Here is a 27,956-nt window from a genome sequence, read left to right on the forward strand (position 1 = left end):
TCGGGTCACTTCAGTTATCGCTGAACGCTGAAGAAGGCAGAAGTTCGCTGCCGAAAATTTTGAGGTTATTTTTCGGATTTTTCTATGTGTATAATTTTTTTATTAACTAACTATGATTTTTTTTAAATGAGAGTTGAAAGAAATCTCCTAAATATATGAAATAATGATAATTTTTTAAGCAATGAATTTTAGAAATTGTATCCCCATGGTTGGGTAATGTTTGATCTATAGTATTGTTGCCAAATAAATATTTTAACTTGTATACATGAGCAAGGATTTATTGATCGCGGAAATTCCGAACAGATAAACAAACACAAAATAAATTGAACAAACGGACAATCAAGTCATAAACAAGAACTGAAAAAGGAGTAATCAACTCCAGTTATACCAATCCACACGTTAATATTCATTAATTTTATTAAATGGATATATTCAATCACCCCGCCTACGTCATTCTATTCTTTCAATCATCTTTGTATACAATACTAATGCAGCTAGTACAATGCAATGGCGTTATGAGTCAAAACAAATTGAAGGGGCATAACATGCATGGCGGATGTGGAAAAAAATCTAAAAAGTCGCGATCGAGCGAGACTTTTAAAGTAAAAATCTAAATTTGATATAGACTTTGACATAATATTAAAAATGATATCACTTTCCTCTCATTTTCTAACTTTTTTAGTTAGTTTTTATAGCTTTTTTTTCTATCCCTTAGTTAGTTTTCTTTATCTTTGTCGTGGAAGCACTCCCCACGCCCATTCGTAGATCAGTGATCAGGAACTTTGATAGAATTAACTGGATGTTAAAAAAAAGAGATATCAGGAAAATTCACAACATCAGGACCCCGCTCTATCATTCCAACTCATTTTACCTTCTTCCTTTTATTCTTACTGTTGTTTTTTTCTATGCTCGTATTTTCCCCCTATCACTTCATACATCACAGGGGCGGTCACCACCCCCTCCCCCGCTGCCCCCTCGTGTGGCCGCCCCTGCAGTCAGGCGCCCCCTGATATGTTGCCTTGGGTGAGGAATGGTAGACAAATTAGCTCCTGGAACATGATAAACATTTGCGTTTACCATCCCTCTTCACCTTGCAATCACAGTGTGTGCAGGGTGTACATACCCACTCCATAAGTGAGGAGTGATTTTCGGAGATGAGCACCTGACCAAACCCCTTTTCACATTTGTTGTGTGTGTGTGTGGGTGTGAATGTGTGAGGGTGTGTGTGTGTATGTGGTTCTCATTAGCCTGCTTATGATACAGTCACACCAACGAAGCCGACTCCAAACCGACCAGTGGTATGTCATTGGAAAGAGCGTGAGAGCTTTTTTCGGTCTGCATGGAATAGTTTCGCCGATGTGGCTAAAGCATCAGCCTACCACGCCGACAAATTGCCACTCGTCCACTCAAGTCTACCTTCCTTTAGTCGTGTCCCATTCCGTCCATCATCATTTCGTCTACTCATCAGTTGGTCTCTGGCCATTTCGTCTCATAACCAGTTGGTCTAATACCCATTCCATTTTCATTCATTTCGCCCAATTAACACAGTCCAAATAGACCAAATGGTATACTAAATGGCTATGGGCCCAACTGGTTATTAGACGAAATGGTAAGTGGGCGAAATGAAAATCAGACCATGTGGATAGTTTATGATCTGATGGTAGACCAAATGATAGTAGACGAGTTGGCAAATGGACGAATTGGCATTAGACCAATTGAAAAATAAACCGATACGCCTACCATGAATGTCACATGATAATCCTACTATTTTGAAAATAGGGAAAATTCAGGCTATCATGGCAACTCTTGGAAAATGTTAAGATAATCAAACTAATGTTAAATTCTAAGGAGCTATTAACTTATTTAGACCCCAAAACACGCAATAAGTGAATCAATATTGTTTCATTTCACTCGCACCATGTTGATTCAATATTGCGCAAATTTTCCGAACCATAATTATGATTACAGAGGCCTCCGCATCATCTGGGGGCCGGTTACATAAAGATTTACAACTGTTATAACTTTGCCATTGTGGCAAATACCATGGCAACCTTGATTCTGATTGGCTGCTGAGCCCTGTTACCATGGTAGTTGCTATAATGGCAAAGTTACAACAGTTGCAAGTCCTTTATGAAAGGGGCCCCAGGTCCATCATCATGGTCCATCAGTGAGACATGGACATTAAACTCATTTTTTGGAGAAGAAAATAGAGGCCTTTCAAATGTGGTCATATCGCAGGGTGTGCAGGATATCATGGAAAGAAAGCAAATCAAACGACGATGTCCTATAACTAATAGATCTCACAGGGGAAGAACTATTAATATCAATAAAGGAACACAAACTCCTGTTATTATGGTCAGAATCTTTGCCAAAGAAAATCATGGAGGGAAAAAATTAAAGGCAGAAGAGGAAGGGGATGTAAAAAGGAGTAGCTGGCTTGGAAATATTGAAAGAGATGACAGGCAGAAAGATAAACGAATCCTGCAAGATGGCACTGAATAGAGACGGATGGAAAACCATGACATCCAACCTCTTTAAGGAGATGGAACAGCGGTAAGGTAAGTCTACATATCATAATAATAGTCATCAGTAGCCTAGTCATCAGAATAGTCATGATAGTGTAACTTCACCCCAATGATCCCTAGCATCTTCCGCTTACTTAGTGTTTATATACAATAAAACCCCTTCTTTCAGGTACCAAGTTAGTTGCTTCTGCATTCTGAACAGGGCTTTCATCTGTTTCATCACAATTTGCTACATCCATAAAATGACAAGTATATCATGAATTCGACACAAAGTGTACCAATAAAGGAAAAGAATATCAGTATAGTCTCCGGTGTAGTAGCTCTTGAACAGCTATCTGGGTCTTCAGCACCCCCCCCCCCCCCCCGTTTCCAGTAAACGTGTAAAAAAATGAAAATGACTATCAAATTGTGATCTGAAAGACATACCCCCCCCCCTCGATTAATATTGTTCCTCGACTCCTGATATCCATGAAATCTACGCATATATTTGAAAATACTTCTTCAAGCCTCCGAACTGTTGTTTTCAGGATTTATCAGATTGGCCTAAACTGATGATAATCCAGAATGCTTTCCTCTTTTTTGTTCAAATGACCGCGATCTATCTACTGCCATGATTCCTGAAGCTGAGGCTATTGGCGGAAGAAAACATCACCCCTGATTTCTCGTCTTCTGAGGATCTCGTAATGTTGTCATGGTAACTGTTTCTAAAGAGTATAGACGGTGTTTTTCTTTCAGTATCGTTAATGCAAAAAGCGATGGAAATACTGTATAAAAACAAGAGTACAATGGCAACAGTGACATCGATAATTTAGTAGGTTGCGTGTTGTTCAAGAGAAGGAACATCATGAACACACATCAGAGGATGGAGTCGACCGAATTCCACTTTTTCTTAAGATATTCTTTCCCCCGATAACAGGCTGATTGGAAGAAAATCGATAAAAAAAATCAAACAAGCTTATATCATTACCGGACGTGAAATACGAAAATAAAAACAATTCCTGACATGTACTTGTTCGACAAAACAAGACAGAATTAAGGGTGGGGTGGAAATAAAGGAACTGGCGAAATCAGATAAAGGGGACACTACAATCATTGTAGTGAGATGGACCAAAAAACATGAAAAAGGAAGAAAAGAACAATCCCTCTACAAGATTAGAACATTGACTTGGATGCTTGTTATTTGATAAATTATACCCCCATCTCAAAGCCAGGTCTACACATAATATTTTACATACGATTCGGCCAAATTTGCTCTTGAATTGCTTTTGAATCGCTCTTCATATTCATCATAATACTTGTAATGCGTTTCATGGTAATTGCATCCACCCCTCTAGCTTAGCGCTCATTCTTCATAGAAATCGTATTTGTCCGAATTACTAAGATTTTAAATGATAGAAAAAGCAAGAATGATTTGAAGAAAGTGCTCCCAAAAGAATAGTCTAATATGCATCAATGTGGGACCTATTTTGGGGTATTTGCCACGAGGGAGAGGGTCAACTTGTATGCCAACCCCCCCCCCCCCTTCCTCCAAACATGTAGGCCTATTTACTGCTATAAGAGTAGACACATGACATAACAAAAAACATACAGAGATACAGTTGATGGTGGGATGGTGATAAACCAAAACTCATCAAAATGGAAACATAGATTTTGCAACAGGGACAATTTAATATGAAAAACCTGCGCACCAATGAGTTTGACATACATGTATTGCTGACAATGACATTTGTGTCTTGCTGCTTGCATGTAAACCTTAGATGATTACAACTGATATGAACTTCAAACTTCCCGTTAAAGCCATGACATTTCCTCGGTTTTTTTTCTCCAAAATATCGTAATTTAAATTTCTCCTAAAGGTTTGAACTTTAGAAGACCGGTAGCCTTCTTGATAAACGATATGGTGGTAATGCCATGGGCTAAATCGAGACTAACATGTTTGTGTCCGAATGTTGTTTTTCTTATAAAAGTTGGCATTACATTCAAATGTCGGTGATATGAATCACGGCCCTTGCAAAGACCCTTCTCTAAACACTCCTCCTAGACTTCTCCTGAGTGTCTGTCTCGTGTCAAGAAAGCAAGAAGGCGATACTTTTTGTTCTCAGTGATAGCGCTGATAATTGAGACAGGATGAGATATTGTTACGCGAAGAGGCAGGGGACCTATTTAATGATCATCGGAGAAACTCTCAAGACATTCCCCCGGTGGTCACGGCTGAAGGCAAACCTGATATCCGCTACTTCAACAACAACGAATATTTTCAAACCAAGGCATCGTGAAGGGTCCATGAGGGGAAATCCGTAGTCGAGACTCGAGTGCCCAAAGTAGGCATTACATGGAGCCTTTACCCTTTTGGCGACAAGGGAATCTCCCCTGACAATGCACTGATTGAATTGATTGAATTTAGGGGCGGAACATCAAGGGCCGGGAGGGGGGCACCCCGGGGGAGGGGGGCAGTCAAATGTATTGCTGTACACACACGTGGCCAAATTATTTCCAAACACCCCCTAAACGAGTTTTTCTCTGTGTGCAAAATAAACCCCTAACCAAGTTTTTCATGGGCTTTATTTACACATTTTGGCCCCTAAACAAGTTGTCGCCACAATATGACCCCGGGGAAAAAGCTTGGGGGGGAAACATATCCTAAACACGTTTGGCTAGTCTTAAAAAAAGAAAAGCTTTGGAAAAAAATACCTGAAATACGTTTGACCCTGCGATTGACCATTGACCCCCTCCCCCCGCCCGAGGGGGGCACTTGCATTGGCGAGTGGATACCATTTGCGACCAAAAACACACGTAAAAAGGGTGTCTTTTTCAAGATAGGGCACGTTACGTACGTAACATAATAAGGGTGTCAAAAACAACAAAAAAAATACTGAAAAAAGGGTATATATTTTTGCTAGGAAAGCTACGTGTTTAGGGTCGAATTTGCGCGAGATGTAGGAGGTGGGTCTGTACTAAACCCAATGATGTAGGTAAAGGTAAAACCGATCGACGACCGACGTCCGTGACAGTGGCGTGACATAACAATTAAAATATTGCTGTATACTTGTTTAGGGAGTCAATTCAGGGAATACTTGGCAAGAGTATCGTTTTGTTGACACGCCAATACTTGTTAAGGGGTGCATTTTCAGAATATGGAAAGTACGTGTTTATGGTGCTTTTCGAGACCCCATGGTCGCGTATGGTATCCACTCGTCAATGGAAGTGCCCCCCCGGGGGGGGGGCATTGACCAGAGGCTTTCGAAACTACCCCTTTTAAAAAAAAATCGGTATTTTTTTACCCCTAACTTAAATATGTGAAAAAGGGTTGGGGAAATGGACAAACCCATTTTTATTGTGGAACGCGAGGTCACATTAGTCATGTCGTCTTAACCCCTCCGTTCCTATACATTGATGGAATCGCCCCTTTAAAGGCTTTATCGTGTTTACAAAATTTGATTAGGGTGGGGTATAACGAGATGATCCCCCAAAGAGGGCTGGGATCACGTTGGTTTTAATATAAGCCTGCAGATGAAATCAAGCACGAAAAGAATTATCTTTCATCGGATGAAAAAAAGCAAACGAAGGAGGTCATTGGTGACGACCCTGGGGCGGGCGGGATTTTAATATTGTAAGGTAGCTAATGCGAGAAGGTTGTCCCGTCCACTCCCCATCCCCCCCACCTTCTCCGCCAATGGCTGGACGAAAAAAGTAAAATATACGACGCCTCACATCGAATCTCAAGATAAATCGACATTCAGAATAAAATCTTTGATTTGCCGCCGTTTCACACCTTAAAAAAAATCGTTATTTGAATGATGATTTCAGTGAAAAATAAGGCTAATGACGAATTATTAGCACGTGTGAAACCAAACTAAAATCACGAACGCTAATCACAATCACGAATTCACATTCTACTCTGGAGGTGAATTCCAGTTAAGTTTCACTCAAAATACTTTACGAATTTTCTGTGAGAAAGGTCAGACGATTCTAAAGACGAATTGCAATCATCACTGCATTGATGATTCAAGATTCACATGTGAAAAGGCCCTTACTCTATCAAAATAACAACCAAAAATGTATTCAGCTCACCTTTGGCGATTAGTCTTTATGAAGACAGTTGAAATGTTGGCCTATGCGTCTCATAATACAAATTCATATACAAAAGAGGTATAAACTCCATTTCCTGCTTTCTTTTCATGTGGTAAAAATTATTACTCGTGCGCACGAAAAAGAGTGACCATACCCGTAAAAAAGTTGTTGGAAAACTATTTCTACTTAGCCTCTTGAACAGGCTCGTAAATTGGGCTCATCGAAGAAGATGATTCGAGACAGCATTGGTCATTCGATAACGCCTGGCAATCGGACTACCAACTGTGTTAATTTCAAGATTCACATGTGAAAAGGCCCTTACTCTATCAAAATAACAACAAAAAATGTATTCAGCTCACCTTTGGCGATTAGTCTTTATGAAGACAGTTGAAATGTTGGCCTATGCGTCTCATAATACAATTCATATACAAAATGAAAAGAGGTATAAACTCCATTTCCTGCTTTCTTATCATCTGGTAAGAATTATTACTCGTGCGCACGAAAAAGAGTGACCATACCCGTAAAAAAAGTTGTTGAAAAACTATTTCTTCTTAGCCTCTTGAACAGGCTCTCAAATTGGGCTCACCGAAGAAGGCGATTCGAGACAACATTGGTCATTCGATAACGCCTGGCAATCAGACTACCAACTGCGTTAATTTCAGCATCGATGGAGCTAGTCGAAAATTGACCAATCAGCGTCAAGAATTGAATGTCAGCATAATCCCCTGCGGATGAAACCCACACTCTATCAATTTCCGTCGCATATTTTTTCATATCCTCCTAAACATACATTCTCATCTATAAAATGTCCCTTGCCCGCCGTATCCTAAAGTGAGCAGTGCAAACTATCCTACCTCTCGAGAAGTCAAAGGATACACTAGACCATGGGTGATCGTGCAATAGTATCCTGTAAACGTGTGACTACTTTCAAGTGCATAGTCAAGATCGCATTCGAATCCTTGATCGAACGTACAAAAAATACACGCAGAGCCTGACCCTGACCATTTTAAATGTTGCTGTTTTCATGTTCTGGAAATACGTCAGCTCAGATTTGGCACTTGTTTGTATGAAAATGATCAGATGTACTTTTTTACAAAAGACACCAGACATTTCCATTGATTTTTTGTTTGTTTTTTGCTTTTAGCTTGCTTGTTTGTTTTTGCTGCAATTTGACAACAATGTCAGGGGCAGAATCAGAAAAATTGCAGAAAGGGGTGCACTTTTCTACTATGCAAAATAAAACTTTAAAAATCGAACATTTCTTTCTTGCTCCCAGGCAGGTGGCGCAATAAAAAGAGGCGCCATTTTGGAGAAAATCTACATGGCTCGCTTGGCTCACCATGTGCGCCCTACCTGCTCCCCATGCATTGACCCCAAGCTTGGACCAGTATCGTCCATAGTTCATCCTCAATATTGGTATATTGTTCTGATTGCGTCAGATTGATGGCTTCATGAGAGCAAATCAATTCATTTACTGCATAATTAAAAATTGAAAAGAAATATTAACATTCAAACCCTTATGGGATGCAGATCCACACATCACAAGCCTTCATTTTAGGATTTGAGAGGAAGATGAATTATTCAAAGCAAAAACCCCTAACAACAGAAAACAAAGGTCCAACAACCTCCCATCGTCAAGGGAATACTCGTAAGTAACGATTTTGACCTTAGCTCTGGGCAAGCTATTAAATATATCAACTACTCCAAGGTTTACTTACAGGCAGCCCATTTCTGGGGTGAATGGAAGTTGACATATTAAAGGGGCAGTTTACCATAATTCCGAATGCTATAACGTATTCGGCCCTTTTATTGGGGAAAAATCGTTAGAAGAGGGTAAATATACTATTCATGACATCAAACCATATTAGGTTTATGCCTGATTTTAGTGATATCTTTTTTAAGATGGCATACACGTGACAACTTTCTATAAGAGGTTCAACTAAATGCTGGGGTGGTGGTATAGGGGTTTAAAAAAACGCCAAGATGCTGTGTAAAATCTACGTGAATAAAAATATTTATCATGAAATAATGTGCTAACCTAATATTTTTGTCAACTATCCTACAGCCACATTCCATTTTCAAGGGAGATCGGGTAGGCCTATACAGGTTAAAATTATTTCCCAACTTTTTTTAATTGGGGTTAGGTCTATACGCTAAAGTGGATTGATACCATTCAGACAACACCAGTGCACACTATGGGGAGTATTCGTTGCCTATAGCACCTTAGGAACATGAGTGTTGCGGTTGAGTTTCGAACCCTTAACCTTGTGGTTCATACACTCTAAAAAGGGTTTACACAATGATGAGTAAATGGGGAACATGCATAATGTTGGGTAAAAAGATACCCACTATTTGGTAAATTCTACGCAATGTTGCGTTGAAATAGCCCAATATAGGCATGATAGGGTAACTAAATACCTAGCAAACATGCATGTTCCCTTTTTACTCAATATTGGGTAAAATTTTTACTCAGTGTTTTTAGAGTGATAGCCCTTAACCCTTGCAGAGACTTATTGACTCATCAAAACACCATTTTGCAATTTTCAAACACAATTCATGCATGCCAGTCCATTGAATCAAGTCACACATACATTCTATACCTCTTTGGCTTTGATCTTATCAAACGCAGTAAAGAATCATTCACTGTTGAACATCTTCTCCTACAAGTTAAATCTTGTGTTTTTATCCATTCATCGTCCATTTAGGATAATCATGATCGTTTATACAACCGATAGCTGTTTCACTATCCAAAACTACTATCCAAAAACAAGCTTATTAAGATCCCTTCATGTATATATTATCTACATGATGATAGCATAACTGTTCACAATGATGAACAAAATTAAATTCAAATCAATCAAATAACAAACTATACCCTATTTATTCGATCCCACTATCATGACTATAGCTCCAATTGAAATATAATGGGTGATATGGGGGGGGGGTCAGCCTGGTTGAATTTACAATACATCTTTTAATAATTTTTCACTGATACGATTTCGTATTAGCATAGGTCCATGGTATCAGCAAGCGCTTGACCCTTCTAAATATTTATGTCAAAAAGCCACTGACTGACCAAAGAATTTTAATGAGTCGGGGGAGATCGAGGTTTCACAAACCTGGAATAATGAATACCTTTACAAACTAATTGAGACCAGCTCAAATTGAATATGCTGATTGGAAAAATGTAGATATTTTGGATGCATCTCATTGAGAATTTTTTTCTTTTGCCTTTTTGAGCCTGTGGTCTAATAATTCCACTCCTCAAGGTATCAAATCAATAAAAACCATGAAATATTTAACAATTTCATGAATATATCCTGGTATAATTCAAACTTAGTGAAAATATTTATGATGTTACATTCTTAGTTTCAATAATAGGTTAAACTTTTGAATTCAATTCAGCATTTATTTCCAAATTCATTAAAAAGAACAAAATGAGAACAAAAGTATCTACACACAAAGAAAAAATCGATAACATAAAGCAAAGCAAAGGTATCAACAGAACATAACTGAAACAAATAGTTGTGATGAAAAAATTATGGTTGGTACCTCATTTTAAAAAATATAGATGAACAAAATAATGAATGGAAATGAAGAATTTGATAATTTCGATGAAAAATAGACACACAAAGGGGATGGCGTTCGAACGTTTCCTCCCTATTACGCCTGCATACGATACAAAATAAGATAAATTTAGACGCAGAAGCGAAAGTGCAAGAAATAGTCCCTATATAAGTCTGAAATTAATTTACACAACGGTTGACAAAGCTGCAATCTGGTGATTTCTGTTTCAGTTTTATGGTAACTCCCATAAGAACTTAGCAGGACAGCTTACCTAGGAAACAGACATAGTGGCTGACGTGTTTTAGTTATTTCATCAATCAAATAAAAAAATGGTTCATTAAACTAACTGTGGTTCTAAAAATTACTTTTCTTTATCATAAGACGAAACTAACCCCTTCTTTGTTTTCTATGAAACGGAATTACAAAATATATATATGTCTTTTTGTGAACAAGCCAGAATCCCGGATAAGGATCGTTTGTCTTATGAAGAAAACCTTCTCGAATAGATGTCCGTTTATTTACCCAACCAAATACCGGTATGAGTCCATTAACCTTTCTCACTTCTGGATAAACGTTTTTCAGTAATTCCGCCATAAATAGGGGAATTCTTCCAAACGTGTGGATTGATGTTCTTATTTGAACTTGTCCAAACATACATATCCCTTCTCGACTTGTGGTCCCACAAAGACGTCCTTGTTGGATGTCTCAAGAAAGGCGCTCTTTTCATTTTGATTTGGTGTCAAGAAGTCACTCCCCGGAGTCACTCCCATGATCTAAGAAGATCATAACACCATTTGTGTAGGCTCTATCCATGGTATTTTTTAAGGTTTGTAAAAAGTCATGAAAACATGATTTTACTTTAGATAAAAAAAAAATAAAAACAAAGACAGGACTTGAAATATGGAGCTTGCAAATAAAAAAATAATAATGAAAGCGTTGTGGCCCAGTGGATAAGTCTTTTGACTTTGAAACAGAGGGCCGTGGGTTCGAATCCCAGCCATGGCGTAATTTCCTTCAGCAAGAAATTTATCCACATTGTGCTGCACTCGACCCAGGTGAGGTGAATTGGTACCCGGCAGGATTAATTCCTTGAATGCATAAGCGCTGAAAGGCAGCTCGAGCTAAAGCCGGGGTAACAATAATAATAACAACGCGCCTCGGAATAGAATATTTCTAGACAGATGGCGCTACATAAATGCTTACTATTATTATTATTATTATTATTATTATTACTATTATTATTATTAATATTATTATTATTATTGTTATTATCATCATTATCATTATCATTATAGACAAATGATCATTCAACATGTTCAAACTGGAAAATAACGTCTCCATTATGCTGCTACTGCAGTTTTCACATGAAGTTGGTTCAAAAACTTAATCCTATTCGATTACTTTAATGGGTACTCGTCTAATGTCATGAATGTGTGAAAAGCTTTGCATTTGTTCAGTTTTTATGTTTCCGTCAATATGATTTCTTTTTCTCTTTTTCTTTCCTGTAATACATGCATGTACGCATATAGTAAGTCGACTATAATTTCTTCTTTTCCAAGGGGGATCCACAATTTTACAAGCTTTGCTTTTTAGTGGATCCCCCTCATTTTCATTTCCATATCCATTTATGCTCTATATTATACTGTTTTTTTTTACGAAGTAAGAATGCCCTTCTGTAAAATTGTATTTGATTTGTATTGTTTTATATTACTTTGTATTATGTTTTGAATGGAAATGAAATAAAAGAATTGAATTGAATTGAATTGAAATGAAGGCTATGGGAAGTTTGAAATGCTAAATTAATAGGAATGCAGACGGCATGGGTCCAGCAAATTCGAAATACGTTCTCGTATTTCACTGTAATGATTGAGGAAAACCTTTAGGCTGTCAACATCTTTTTTAAATCACTCACGCTAACTCAATCTCTCCATGCGTTTCGACCCCTGACCCTCACTGAGGGACTCCCATTAACACACATTGTTGATTTTGGAGGGGGTCGACCCAAGTACTAAACATACTGAGAGGGCGTATAGCATACGGGGTATGTGCCCTTTAGTCCCCTAGAACACAATTTGAATTTCAACTTGAACACCTGTACAAAAATATAAATTTACACCGACTAAAAACCGTTATAAGAATAAACAAGTCCCCACCCCCCCCCACACACACACACCCTCGCGCACACCCAAACTCACACACAGACACACAAACCACGCGACCACACAAACACTTCCCCATACCATTGAAAAATACACAAATTATATTTATTTAAAAATAATTGTGTATTTGTTAACAAAATAAATTCGTCGAATTTCTGTTTATCCTAACATCTAATCGATTGAACAATTGTGCCTTTATTATCTTCATAATTTGATGCCTTTACGTAGAGCCTATCAAAATGTTCGTCAGTATATTGAAAACATGACTGTTTGTTTATATGTTTCTTTTCTTTTCATTTTTTCTATTTGTTTTTATTTCACTTTATTACAATTTCATGGTATTTTTTCTTTGATCTTTTGGGGGGGTTCATTTTTATTTCATTCTAAGTATACTACATTTTCTTATATAAGGATGGGCTGCCCCGGGGTCTGCCATTTTATCCACGCCATGTCACCCTGAATGTCCTTGTCTTGTTACACTTCTGCATTCATGATGATTATTATATAGATGCATGCATGGCGACGTTGATGACGACCATGACGACAGACGGTCAGTGCGGTCTTCACGATCGTCGAGTAGCAGGGCATCGCGGTTCACCGTAGCAAGCTCGACATCGTCAGCAAGAGCCAACTCAGTCAAGGCGGCTGTTGCACGGCTGAATAGGCAGCACAAATGCCCATTGCATACCATTGTCATCTGCTAGTCAAGATTTTAAACAGGTGTTTAAAATCTGATTCCAACTGCTTGTAGATACAGCAGCTGCCCCTTTCACAAGAGTAATTTTCAAGATGTTCAATTTTGTCTCCACTGACTGCATTCACTCCATCTCTATACCCCCCCCCCCCCATCTCCCCCTCCCTCTCACTCACTCACTCTCTCTCTTTATCTCTTTCTCAGTCTTGTGACGTACTTGATAACCTAATGGGCGGGGCAAAACAAGTTAAACAAGCGAACCAAACATTCGGAGGACCTTTCCACGTCTCAAAAATGATCAACGAATTCTGTCAGAGAGGGCACACTGCCGCCCCCCCCCCTCCGGTGCGCTAGTGCCCCTGTTTCTAATCCATTCGAAAGTACATGCGAACCGTCCATGAATTCGTAATGATTGCCATAATGTGATTCGGATGAAACATAGAAACATGATGCAGTTCAAGTTCATTCTGCGACCTTGACTTTGACTTTGACATATTAAAGGGCTGCTGTCGCTTTAAGCATGGATCTGTTATAGAATGTACAAGGTTACGGATATGCGTGACGTTTCCTTTACTCTTCATGAAAACCAGATGCTTAAAGGGGTCTGTTTTTAATAGAAGAGGGAGAGTGGGTCTGGAGAAAAATGAACACGATGAATATTCAACGAAAATCCATCAAAGAATGAGAGATGGGTTTGTTATTAGTCTGATATGATAGACTCGGAGTGGCTCGTGAGGTGGGATATCTCAGTGCGCGAAGCGCGCTGTTGCTGGTTTGCGAAAAAGGGTCATCGAATTCTGTCAGAGAGGGCACACTGCCGCCCCATGCCCCTTGGTGCGCTAGTGCCCCTGTTTTTTATCCATTGGATAGTACACGTGAACCGTAAATAAGTTCTTAATCATCGCCATAATGTGATTCGGATGAAACATAGAAACATGACTTAGTTCAAGTTCATCCTGCGACTTTTTGCGAAGCAAACCAGCCTGAAAGGGCGAGCGAAGCGAGCCACCTGCAGCCATAGTAGACCTAGGCTGCTATGCAGACTCCTTGAATCAGCTGTGATACACACACTGCAGATGTGGGTCTATATACATTTTTACAATAGTTTGCTATGGTGGTGATATTTTTACTTGAGATATTTTTACTAAGAAAGTATACATGCTTGTTCCACTGAGCAAATAGTGGACCAAGGGCTTAAGGCCCTATCCGAGGGACCTGTTTATGAGGATAAATGCCTCACTAAAGATGCCAAATGTCACGAATGCATCATGTTGGAATCGTACCCGGGCCATCGTATTGCGAAACATACGTTCAACCATGGACCTACTAACTGTTCAACCTATATCTGTCAGATGAATTGTACGAGAATTGTCATTCTCTATTTTAATATTTTGTGATGTTTTCTAAAACTGCAAGCAGCTCTTAGGTGTTTCGTGTAGGCCTATCAATAACATTTTAAATTTCGTGTAGGCCTATCAATAACATTTTAAAATGTATCAGTTTGGGGCAACCTCCCTTCGCTTGCTCGCAAATTTTCTAAAAATTTATATGGGTTTATTTTGATTGAACTGAAATTACGGTATTCAAGCCTTTATTTATTTTCAGTTGCACTCTATGGACGGACAACCATCTGGCTATTCCGTCCAGTCGCCTAAAACGTTCGAAGAACGTGATTGCTTTTCTTTTATTGCCCAGTGCCCCGTCTTGATTGGTTAACATTGGTTTGACTTTTAAGAAATCTGAGCTAGAAGGTCACACGTGTCACCTGTGTCAAAAATGAAGCCCAGAAAAAATTGCGTTCGAAAATAATTATTTAGTGCTTCAAAAATTGAAATGTAAAGTGACCGGAAACACCATCTTAATTTCATCCCATACACTTATGTGTACTATTAAGGCGTCTATAAGACACCTATTTACCAAATCAGGGTTTGCCTTGTAGTTTTAGCTTTTCATTCTCAATAATGGTTGTTTTCACGGTTTATTAGTTCTAATCAACGTTCTCGCTACCACGCGTCACGGTTGTCGGGCGCCGACAACCCTGAAAATTTTCAGGGGAAATCCGACAACCGTGAACTTCCCCGACAACCGTGGCCGACAACTGTAAAACAGGCCTAGATCTACAAAAAAAAAAACTGAATATATTTAATAACACAATCTGCTTTTCAGATCCTAAAATAAACTTGACGATTATTTCGTCCAAGATTTCTTCCCGGGATTTCTTTGACTCACTCACTACGCTATACGATACGACCTCGACTCGAGGCCCAATCTCTTTTGTGGGAAGCGCGAAGATGTTTACCTCGCATTTGCGTATCGCATTGCTCACATTATTTACCGGTACGTCTTTAAAATGGCAGTAAATACGCTCAAAAATAAAGTGAGTTGAGAGGGGTACCGTAGGTTACTGGGTTGGGCAATGTAATTATCAGATTATTAGGAATTTCATTTGATATTATCCGCGGATGTATTCACTTATTTTGTCAAAAATAAAGTGTCAAAAATAATATCAAAATTCGATCGGATTTTAATTTCATCTCGTCCCAGCCTTTGCTACATCGGGGCTACATCGACTACGGTACATGAATTCATTGAATGCTTTTCTGATGACACTCCCTAGATCGAGCGAATTGAGAAAATTAATCAAAGATCACGTTGATAAAGACAAAGCCAAAGGAATGGATTGACATAATGTCCAACTTATTTACTTACAGCATAATGATTTATTCACATTAATATTCCGATTTTACTCCATAATTTCCAAAGTCTTGATCTCTACATCGATTTTTTCAAAGTGTTGATTAATTTCGCGACGGTGTGTACCAAGTTCTGTATCACTGCACTAGCGCTCGCAACGACCACATTCAGGAAAAAAAAAATCGCACATGGCATCAAAATCCTTGATCTGGGGATCCGAGTCTTCCAGAATTAGATGGGATCCAAAACTAATTCAGTTTGAATGGTTTTTTTTTCAGATATCCATTGAATCTGTTACAATTTTCATAAGCAATGTTCTTTATTAATATCATTCACATCATTACAACTCATCTTTTTAATGTGACTTATACGTACATACAGTGTATTTTCATTTGCATTGTTCTTTATTGCTCATGGCCTGCCAATTGAATAATGAGCGCACCTGTCACGGTCCTGAGAAATGTGTTTAATCATCACATTGAATGCTTTATGAATTTTGCTTAACAACTACGTTTTAAAATAAAATATTATTTGAAATTGATTTGTGTGAAGGAGAAAGAAAAAAATAAAGGAGGGGGGGGGGTGGTCGTGGGCAAATGATGGGATGTTTGTGACTTTATGGAGGAGGGGATTGGCGAAAAGAAGTCAATGTTCGGAGCGAATGAAATTAATATTCATTTATGGATGTGTCTACTGTGATTGATCATTGTGGCTGCATAATCTTTATGGCGATTGAAAAATCCACCTTGGGTCGGGAGGGGTACGTGATTCAATAGATTTCGATAGAAGTACACAGGGGGATTGACAATTCATTCACGAATTGTGTGAACGTTTTAGAGGATATGTATTTCGTTGTTTACGCCCACAATGAGTTGCTGGTATAATTTGAATATCGTTGGATGAATTTTTCAATTTCACTGATGTTATATTTTCTATCGGAATTGTGCTTTTATACAGTTAGCTTTACAACGTCGTTAGCCTGATTACTGCGAGTGGATGATATTCATGAAATGAGTTAACGAGACGCGCCAAAGCCGATGGCACGTGATCTGATTAGTATTCATTATCTTGGGCTTGAGCCAATCATTGTGCTTGAACGGACTTTCCCGATTTCCCACCCTGGAATGTGTGCCACGTGTGTGACCTTTTAACCTGTTGTTTGAGTGCGAATCAGCTGATTTCGTGACCTCAAATATTCTTCATGTTGTTTACGCTGGATGACTGCTATACTACGATTAAGAAAATATTTTTACTTTTAATAAACTGTTAAAACGTGAATTTTTGTAAATTTAAAACTACTCACCTAAAGTGATATTTTGATGCAATTTATTGAATCACGTACCTCGATCTTCCCACTCATCATGCAAGAAAATATTTTTTAAATTTAAATGTAAAGAAAGATTATTCAGCCATCATCATCAGTAGAATTCTAAAAAAATATATTCGCTTCGAATATTGACTTCTTCACCAATCCCACACACACGATCTCCATATCCCCTTGTCATTGTCCACGCCACGACCCCTCCCCTATCGCTCTTTCCCGTCTACAACCCCCCCCCCCTCTTCCTCTCTCTTTTTTATTTGTACGCTGTATTTGTAGGCCTACATAGTGTATTACCTAAAAATATTTTTCCTATCAATTAACCTATACTTTCAAAACATTATAAATCGCAATTAATAACAAAATCGTAATATTAAAGTTTTATGAATGACTAAAATAATTCTCACGCTCGTGATGAGCACATTCATTATTTTATAGGTGAGTAACGAACAAACACAGCAATAATTGACAGTGATAAAAGAATCTTGATAACAGAGTATAAGTGTAAACATCATCAACAGAAATCTTATGAGAGTTTTCAGAGAGTATCTGAATAAACAAAACAAAAATTCATGCAAATTATATAAGTTAATTGGGGACCCCTTCTCATGAATACCGATGTCCATTACTTGGACTTCCGAGGCTTCCAAACAAAGTCGGAACAATCCTTGGATTTCGTAAGGGCGTGACACGGCGCAAGCTCAAAGGGCTACGCATGTGGTCCGTAGATGAAGTCGGTCATTGACATAAGCAACACGCATTCACAAAATTAATCGCACTTTTACAAGGATGTAGCGGTCTAAACATTGAAATAATGGACTTAATTTATCGATGCCATCAATGTGCATAAATCAATGAACTGTAAGTATAAAATGAGATCGACATTTCCTTTCACCTTTTTAAGTTATAGATCTAAGTAATTGCCTTTCTGCTTCAATCGCAATTCGCGCAACCGTTACGGCTGTGTGGCCGGAAAAGCATTAAACGGACATAAAATGTGGTGCATTTAGCAGCAATCTAAGCTCGTCGATATTGATATTTTCGATAGCTATCGCGCTTCGCGCGGGAGGGGGGACACCCCCCTCCCGAACCCTCCCCCCGTGCGTGCTTCGCACGCACCGAGGCCGCTGCGCGGCTGCGTCGCTTCGCGCCGACAACCGTCAGAGTGGACCTGGCGAGAACGTTGGTTCTAATACTACATGCATTTGTACACATGTTTCATCTTGGTTTGAGAATTTTTTGAAATCGGCTGCTCACAAAGTTAAACAATACCTTTAATTACATTTCATAAACTGATATTTTACAAAGTAATCACCAAGGCCTAATCCGTAATCAACTTTGGTTCACAATTTTCTCAATTTTTCTATACCAAAATTGGCAAATTCTTCATAATAATCAGTCCACACGGAAACGGAAATGAATAAATTTAATTAAATACGGACAGGATATAGCATAATCAATTTCAGCTCCAAGTACACGTGACATGCGTAATAAGCTGATTGAAACACAGGTGTATAAGCATTGTTATTGAAATGGTTGAGAGCTTGGGTTTCGTATTTTCTACTGTTAGCCTAGAGCCTTCTGTTATCATGTCTACAGGAAAAAGGTTTGAATTTACAAAATTATTGGTAGATTATTTTAATTCATAATTCTCAAACGACTATTAAAAAAGGAGTACTAAAATGTACGCTTATGACAGGTTTAAAGTCAGATTTTTGTGTTTTTTGCATTTAATTTGATACCGTTTCTGAAGCAATCAAGCACCTTATCTTTGCATTCATCTGAGTGTCTACATACATCCACCTCTATACCTAATACGAGACACAAAATTAGTTCAAGATCCCAGATGGAGGAAATATGAAGCTGAAAGAGGTTTGAAATATGGGGAATGGGGAAAAAGACAGTATTTTGAGAAGGAAAAAAATATTAATATCGCCCACTAATATTCGGACTAAACCACGGATAGGCCTATATTATGACGGCATTTCTAAACAAATGGAATATCTGCATTTTTATGCCTACACACGAATATCGCAAGATAAAAAGACGCATAAAGACGAAGAAAGAGAAACATTGCAGAAATGTAATAATAACATTATAAATTCGGTCATACTAATTTATCATTATAAAATCAAAGGCACCCTGAAATATTAATTGTATTATAGAATTTCAAATTTTAATTGGTATTTGACCTTGGTCATGTTGGTGGCATTTATAGCTAGTGCAATCATTACCAGAAAATGTAACTAATTATACATTCGAAGGTTATGGAGACCTATATATTCACACACAATAATATTGATTCATCTAAAAATGCATATATAACTGATATATTCTGTGATATTGATTATCGAGATTTTACCTACTTGAAGAACAATCCCATCCAGTCAGTTCGTCCAGAAACGTCTCAGATAATCTTCAGTAACTCCTTGTTTCATCTGATTGAACGATCAACCAGACAGGTGGTGGCCAGGAACGCGAGAAAAGTACAAATAACCCAGTCAATCAGCCGTCATCGCCGTCACACACGAGTTCGTTCGCCCTCCGCAAATGTCGGCCTCGATCTAATGCACCCACGGTCCACAGCGAGATCGGTTTCCTCAGGAATGACAACTTCTTGCTTGATCGTTGATTGTAAATAGGTCTCGAAACCCAAATGGGAACCTTACAATGATGTTCAGAGCCACGTCACAAGAATGATTTTTATCTACTTTCTGAGGATAATAAGCACGCTTGTTAGCATTCCGTGCTCGATGTGGTTTAATGTGAAGCAAGGGTCACACGTGTACCCCTGTGGTGCTATGTCTCTTGTCGGCTTTGATAGCTCACGGTAGGGGTAATTTCCTGGAGACGTACCTCCAATCGACAGACACGCGTGTTGGCATGACCCCACGGTGCATAGATGAGGGGGATAACATGTAGACTGTTCTCCAGACTGCATGCAATACCCATATCATACAGGTGTTTTGCATAAATATTAAATGCATTTTGAAATCATGTGAATTGTAACCCCATCGCCAGCAAGTACTACTGACCCATGAATGTTTCGAAATCTCTTCAAATGATATGCTTCAAATGCAGAAGGTAATAGTATGCCCCCTCAACTCAACTCAAATCCCCTCGATCATCTCTCTATTCTCCCTTCTTTCCATTTCATCTCTCGAGATGTATACATAATATATATATATATATATATATATATATATATATATATATATATATATATGTGTGTGTGTGTGTGTGTGTGTGTGTGTGTGTGTGTGTGTGAGGGTGTGTGTGTGTTAGGGTGTGTGTGTTTAAATTTACATATAGTTTATGATGACGCCTATAAGGATATAAATCTGAAGAAAAAGAATGTTGAGTCACAGGTACTTACACACACATACATACATATCATCTCACTCACTTCTTCATCTTCAAAAATGTTTATCGTTCTTTGTCTCTGTTTCTTCTATTGTCGTTCCCTTCCTTCTTGTTTATTTGACAATCGTCTTTTTCATCTTTTATGATAACACTAAAATATGAATGGCAAAACTGTCTAAAAGTTACGATAAATTTTTATTTCAGTTCACTGTTTTCAGAAAATAAATATATAGTGTAAAAACAAAAAATCCTAAGCAAATGTACATTAACTTCTTAAAATTATTCATATCGTGCGCTGACCTTCTTTTCACCAGAATACGTCTCATCTCTTCTTAATTTTCGCAAACCTGGTCGCTCTGGTCTTCGCTCTTCTAAGACTTCTTCTCTCGATCGTTCTATTCCAAAAACCAGACGGTCATGGGGAGATCATGCATTTGCATCAGCTGCTCCCCGTCTGTGGAACAATCTTCCAACTAAACTAAAAGACTGTAGATCAGTAGAACATTTCAAGGCCAGTTTGAAAACCTATCTAATGGCCAAATTGTAAGTTGTACCAGTGGCGAGTTAAGTTTATTGTAAGCGCCTTTAGCACCACTAATAGGGTGGATATGTTTTGCGCATTATAAATGTTTTATTATTATTATAACCTCACTGACGGCATTATCATGCAAAATATTCTGACTCAGTTTTACGTAGTTCTACCTCATGCATTGACTTATACGTAAATATTTAAAAGCTGATGTGGGATAATTATGTGAGAAATTATGTGAGAAACCGTCGACTTTCATTTTCATGAGAAATTCGGAACCGCGTTGTAAAAGCAATCGGTGTACAACGCTTTCCCCGGGCCCATCATAGCCGAATCAGGCCAAAATGATGGCTAAATTCATAGCCTAGCAGGTAATGGATAATGACAAATAATTCATATTGAAAGTAAGTACCATGTAAAGTCTCAATCCATTAAAAAAAAATTGATATGTTATTAAAATAGTGGAACATTCCATTATGAGAGATATGCAACATAACTGTCTATGACGTTAGAAATTTGACTTCAAAATTTGTATCTTTCATAACTCCGTTATTCTTTGACGGATGTCTTTCTCTAATTTCTTTCTGCTTTCATCAAAACTTACTTTTCGTCAAAGTAAACATTTTCTTTAAGGACCAGGTTTGATTTAAACAGGTATGTGGTATAATTAACTGAAATTATTGCATCTATGGTTTTTTAAAAGGCAAGTTATGGAATCGCTCTAAATATACGATGAGCCATCTTTTTCAAGACGAAGTAGAGATGCTGCACATCCGGAGGGAACAGTACCCTGATCCAGTTTCCATCTTGAACTTGTTGATTAAATGTACATGTATAGACCCATCCCAATGTGTTCTATTCAGTCACATACAGAAAGCGGAATCCAAAGAGACCAATCGTTGAACAGTGACAGTATTCAATAGCCTTTGGTCGGTCAGAGCCCGTAACACGAAGGTTAACGATTAATCCCCAATTTCAAGAAACAGTTCTGATTGGTTTCCAGTCAGTCTACTGAGCAAAATGCGCATGCAACAATTATCGTGATAGGCCAATTAAAAAGGCAAATTTCATTTAGAGATTAATCGTTAACCTTAGAGTTACGGGGCACCGGGGTCCGATTCGCTGGTGTGGCTGCAGCATTAAACACTATACATTTAACGTGAGCTCTATCTTATAATAATTATAATAATGATAGTACCATCTGACAGTGATACAGTATCCTGAGCTCGTCTCTTCTCTATTGAAGCGCCCTCTACCGATGGTTGTATCGAGGGTGCTTCTATCCAGCTTGTTTCAAGACCGAGACAGTGGCTGAGGACGAGAGGGCCTGCTGTCCGTTCCAGGAAGGGAGGGGATACGATGCCTTGAGAGAAGTACTGACGGGCCCGAGGGTTAGAGAGCTGCAGTGGGATGGTAGGAAAATAGGAAACGGGGAAAGGTAGAAGGAGTTGGGGAAAGAAGAGGAGGAGGAGGAAGGAACAAAAAGGAAAATTTGTGGTTATTACTTATCATCCATCATGGATCAAGCTGGTGAAGCTGCTCATGATACACAGCATCCCTAATAGAAAAAAAACACATAATGTTTCACAGATTGAGTGACTACTGTCACAGAGTGGATTCACAATGTTCACATAGTTGACCGTAATTAGCTGTTTACATGCTCAAATATACATGTAGGAGTAGGTGAAGCCTTAGTCCCACTCCTTATATATAGTGCAGGTGTTCAGTGTGTTCACACTAGTAGAAGTTCTGAAAATGTGATCCACACTGTTACCTTGGTCAAATTAAACAGTGTGGAGGGAAATTCACACTGTGAATTCACTGTGGGACACAATGTAAAACAGTGTATTCTTTCAAGCATGGATCAGGGCTAGAGTCCAGACTATACCCGTACATACATAGCGTTCAAACCGAAAACATCTTCACACTCTAAATGTGTACATGTAGCCCATATCTATCAATCTACCTAGATAATATTCTCACGTTCACGAGACAGAAATAACACTTGAGATGAGGCAAATCCCTTCTGAGCGTTACACGATCCACCATTTATCCTCGAGTATGCAAAATGTGATGATATCAAATTCTAATACATATTTTACATTTATCTTCATCCTCACAAGTCAGATCGTGCAAAGTTTAAGCCTTTGCTCCCTATTAAGGTAGCAAATGGAAAACTGAAATGGAAAGATTGTTTGGAGATTATCTCAAATGATATGTATGATTTTTTCTTTCTGTTTAAAAGATAAGAATGGAAACGTATTGTTGAAAAAATGTTATTTCCTGCAGTGTGTCGCATGATTTATCCACAGTGTGGAACACGTTGTGAAATCATCTCCACACTGGTAAAGGTATTCATTATAGTAATGTGACTCACATTATCACGAAGTACTATGTGTGGACTCACAGGCCCGTATTCTGAAGTCGGGTTTAAGTTAAACTCGGATTTAAAGTTGTGGTTTAAGTATGGGAAGCCAAAAGTATCAAATTTGTTATTAAGTTGTATGTTTTTTATGTTTACTGTGCTCTTTCCTGATTCATCGATGGTGAAGCCGATAATCTTTTTATACTTCCTAGGCAATTATGAATGATTTGAGAGCCAAATGAGCCGAAGTATGATATTTCTACTGTTTGTGATTTATGTAACAATTGGCTCGCCATACTTAAACCACAACTTTAAACCTGAGTTTAAGTTAAACCAGACTTCAGAACACGGGCCAAAGTGATCAATCACACAGTAAATGTGTCGAAATTGTGAAACTATCACACTGTATTGTGTTCACTGTGAATCATATCTCCACAATGTGAACACATTGCGTTCTGTCAAGCAAGGTTATTTGACCTTCTTATCAGGTTTTTTTACTCATTTTAAACACACTTGTGGCATGGAAAATTTCTTCATGGGGCAGCAATTTTCTAAATGCTATTAAAAAAATTGTTTAAAAAAGATCCAAACATCGCCGTCAATTCCGGAAAAATTAGAAATTATTAAATTAATGGATAAACAAATAAATATCTTTATCAACTTTAAACTCTGCCCTGTTACAACCGATAATGTTTGCAATTGCGACATTATGCGTTGACTGTGACATGATGCGTTGACTGTGACATTATGCGTTGCTGCGACATTATCGGTTGTAACATGCCCCTCCCCCGTCAATTATGCCAGTGGTTAAAAATCACTAAACAATCTTGAAATTACGTAAACAAATATGCTGGCATGTTTTCCCAAAATCAATTCCTCAAATATTTACGTTCAGTGAATTATACTTATTACATGTAAGCAGACTGTAATGAAAAGAATAGACCGTTTCCTGATTTTGGCAATTTGGATACACTTTTCACTACATACAGCGCCCTAACGCGAAAATAACCACTTTATACATTGTATTATATTGCATTTATTTTTTAAATCACGGTAAAACTTACATTCAGTCAAAACAGACTGCTTTTCAGCAAGTCCATGAACATTATTACAGCAATACATAAAAAAAATCATACATATCAAAATGAAGAGCAATGATCATGAACTAAAACTCAATAAAACCACAGTGCAAAGAGAACATGCCTTAATTTGTGTACGAGCAAGTGTCTGTTGCCCACCTTGCGATAACACCCCCCCTACCCCCTCCCTTACGGTTCTCGCCCAAAATGGCCTACCTCGCTGAAACCGCCATTTTGTGCGTGTAGGACCATATCATAGCTGTCTGTTTCTAGAGCTCCAATGAAACATCGCTTTTTCATCGGAAGCACATACGTAGTGACACCCTGTAATGAAAAAAGAGTATTATTCGTGGATTCAAATTACAGTAGGATAATAATGATAATAACAATGATAATAATGAATAATAATAATAATAACAATAATAATAATAATATTAATGATACTAATAATATAATGATAATAATATATTGATGATAACAATAACAACACTAATAATGAAAATTATAACAATAATAATAATAACAATAATAATGACCACAAGACTAATGGGTTGGATGAAACTTACGTCCAAATACAAAACAAAACGTACGTGAACAATATAAGAGCATACCCCCATAAGCTTTTATATAATGTACTCACCCTTGTAAAATCATGAAAGACCGTTGCATTATCCTTTGAACTTTGACTCGTAATCTTCTTGATTAAAACGTTATTTTTATGGTCGTAATGGAAGTCATCATCGAATTCGGTATCCCCTATTGTTCCATGTGCCTTGAAATTCTGAGGAATTCAATTATGTGATAGTTTGTAATTAGCAAATTGATCAGAACAAGTAATGCGCAACTTTTTTTGAACGAAGTAGACTAAATTATGTATAATGATGATGAGGAGGAGGAGAAGGAGGAGGAGGATGATGGTGATGATGAGGAGGAGGAGGATGGTAATGATGATGATGATGATGATGATGATGATGATAGTGGTGATGACGATGATGAATAAGAAGAAGGAGAAGGAGAAGAAGAAGAAAAATAATCCAACTCACCAAATCATGGGCTCTTGGATGCGACTTATGTCGACCACAAGTTGGCGCTGTGCATAAAATAGTTGCATACAAGACAGACACCGCAAAAGCGACTAGAGTGAGCACTGTTACGACAACCGCTATAACCAACAATGAGCAATCTCTCGTCTGCAGGAAATATAAAATATATTCATCTAATCATAATATGTCCTATACAACCTTGAACGACATGGGAAAAAATAGGATGTTGTAAAAATATTATATTACAAGCAGACCGACACCACACTAACTTGAAGACAAAAATAATGAATAAAACAGAACATAAACGGAACATATTTCAAGTTAATCAAAACTCTCCGTCTTAAAATTATAGACAAACTCATGGGCGGTGATCCTTGGGGCGGGGGCACAGTGCCCCGACACTTTTTGAAGCACTGACAAAGTGATCTATTTACGCAAGAAAAATGCTCCCTCACCAACGTGAACTGTGCCCTTTCACCTGAGAAGGACCCGAATTAGGTGCAAGCAGGTGCCCCCTTGCCTTTTTGTAAGCGCCCTTTCTCGAATTAGTGTCCTTTTTTACGCAAAGAAATTGCTTCTCACGAACGTAATTTCTTCCCCTTTCACCCGGAAAGGACCGGTTTATGTGTGAGCAAATGCTCCTTATTTTCTTGTTAGTGCCCTTTTTCGAAACAGTGCCATTTTTACCCAAGACAATGCCCCTTTACCTGAAAAGACCCGTTTTATGTGTATGCAAGTGCCCCTTGCCTTCTTGTAAGTGCCCTTCCTCCTATCAGTGCCCCTCTCGAACGTGTTCTGTGCCCCTTTCATACTTGAGAAGGACCCCTTTTATTCCGCTTGCAAGTGCCCCTTTGCCTTGTTATAGATGCCCTTTTTCATATTTTCACCTGAGAAAGACCCATTTTATGTGTTAACGAGTGCCCCTTCGAAACAAGAAAGCACTATTCTAATTTTTATAAGTGAAAAAAAAACTTGTAAGGAAAATCCTATACGTGCCTTATTAAAGTTTGATATGTCATGTGAGTGGAGTAGATAAGAATTCGCGTGCATATGGGGGCTTGGGAGGCTCTTTCCCCTAGCTCCCTAAATGATTCACGACCAAAAAAAAAGAAAATGAATCATAGTTGTCAAAATCTATCAAAATATTGGATTTTCGTCATAAAAATGTCGAAATTTTTACTTGCTCGCTTTGCTCGCAACTTCTTGCGAATTTACATGATACGACATATCCAGCCCCCTCATTTTTTGGCTCATTACGCCACTGTAGATTTTCTCTTTGTTTAAGACAGTGCCCTTTTCGAAAGAAATTGTGTCCCTTTCCCCTGTGCTGCACCCCCCCCCCCCCACTTTCAACTTCGCTCCGCCGCCCCTGACAAACTAATTGGTATTTGTTTACCTTGGATATAGAAAATTATTTCATCTTTATTTCCTTTTTTAAAACATTTCCTCTTCTATTTTTCAAATTGAAAAATCATACAGAGTACGTGGTTGCCCTTGCCCCTTAAGTAGAATAGAAACAACTCTAACTTTCTTTCTCATAATGGGAAACAAATTATTAATTTCTAAACAAGTGAAATTTCCATTTTTAAATAACCCTTTGGCGATTTATTGATAGATTCCTTTTTGTCAAATCTGTGAAAAGGAAAATACTCTGGTTCATACAAAATGAATACGACAGAAAGGAGTGAGTGACAGCAACGACTCTGTCATTTGAAAACAAAATAACTGAAATTTAAAACTGTCATAACTTTTACCATTTTAATATCAAAATTAATTTTCATTTTTTTCTTGCCTGTGCGAGCTGGATTTCCTCTTTTATGAAAAAAATGAGCTGCTTACCGTTTTCGTTTCAGGAACATCCTTCTCTTCCTTAGTGTTTAATGGCATACTGATTGCTGTCATGGTTCTCTGGTTGGTTTCTCTCAATTTGAACAAACTTTGAAGGCAGGAAAGACCTTGACTTGCACAGAATCACTTGTTTAGCTTCGTTCTCGGAACACTGTCTTGATGTCTCGAAATTGAAATGATGTTCCACACAACCATGACGGTATCTTTATAGGTTTTGAACGCCTCGGTTGGTCCGATGGGGGGCCACGATTTATCGTCCTCCATTCCTGAAAACACGACGGCGTGTTTGCTGTTTCTCAAAGAAAACACACCAGACAGGCGAATGAACCCAGTCTGTGTTTACATGATACAAGTTAACCAAAGTTCTGAGAAAAACTCGAAGTGGTTCACCGTTTACTATGACGTCATAATCTCCATTGACTGGGTTTCCTTTTTTCTAGGAAGAGGAACGGGGTCAAAATGAAGCGCATTTCACAGTAGGGGACCGTAATGATCGTCGCGTTCTTCCAGCATCGTTGTCGGGTCAAGTTTGTTGATGAGCGATTGGCATGTTGTCATGGAAACTGGCAGATATACCAAACCGTGCTGGCGGGGGTTAAAAGGTTCCTTTGTCGCGCTATCATTTCTAACTTCTAACTTCTGCATGCTCGTGTTATGTATAAGAAGAAACAAACAAGTGAAATACTCGATCTGTTTAT

General features: G+C 38.3%; 1 protein-coding gene across 1 annotated transcript; it reads right to left on the reverse strand.

The window, feature by feature from the left end:
* Window positions 1-21,153: 21,153 nt before the first annotated feature.
* On the reverse strand, window positions 21,154-27,540 carry LOC121424508. Its single transcript, XM_041620220.1, has 5 exons — window positions 27,250-27,540; window positions 25,411-25,557; window positions 25,008-25,148; window positions 24,584-24,691; window positions 21,154-22,323 (listed from the first exon to the last, which is right to left on the reverse strand). Exons 1-5 carry the CDS (start codon window positions 27,310-27,312, stop codon window positions 22,090-22,092), a joined length of 693 nt encoding a protein of 230 aa, XP_041476154.1. The 5' UTR covers window positions 27,313-27,540; the 3' UTR covers window positions 21,154-22,089.
* Between the last annotated feature and the right edge of the window lie 416 nt (window positions 27,541-27,956).

This window comes from Lytechinus variegatus, chromosome 11 (assembly GCF_018143015.1).
Source record: "Lytechinus variegatus isolate NC3 chromosome 11, Lvar_3.0, whole genome shotgun sequence".
In the NCBI taxonomy this organism is placed as follows: Eukaryota; Metazoa; Echinodermata; class Echinoidea; order Temnopleuroida; family Toxopneustidae; genus Lytechinus; species Lytechinus variegatus.

Excerpts from the sequence above, each read along its gene's own strand:
- LOC121424508 (XM_041620220.1), bottom strand. The coding sequence starts at position 27,312 with ATGACAGCAATCAGTATGCCATTAAACACTAAGGAAGAGAAGGATGTT. Across the intron at positions 25,149-25,410 it reads ATCCAAGAGCCCATGATTTG|AATTTCAAGGCACATGGAAC; the intron begins GTGAGTTGGATT and ends TGAATTCCTCAG. Across the intron at positions 22,324-24,583 it reads AAAATGGCGGTTTCAGCGAG|CTCTCTAACCCTCGGGCCCG; the intron begins GTAGGCCATTTT and ends ATCCCACTGCAG.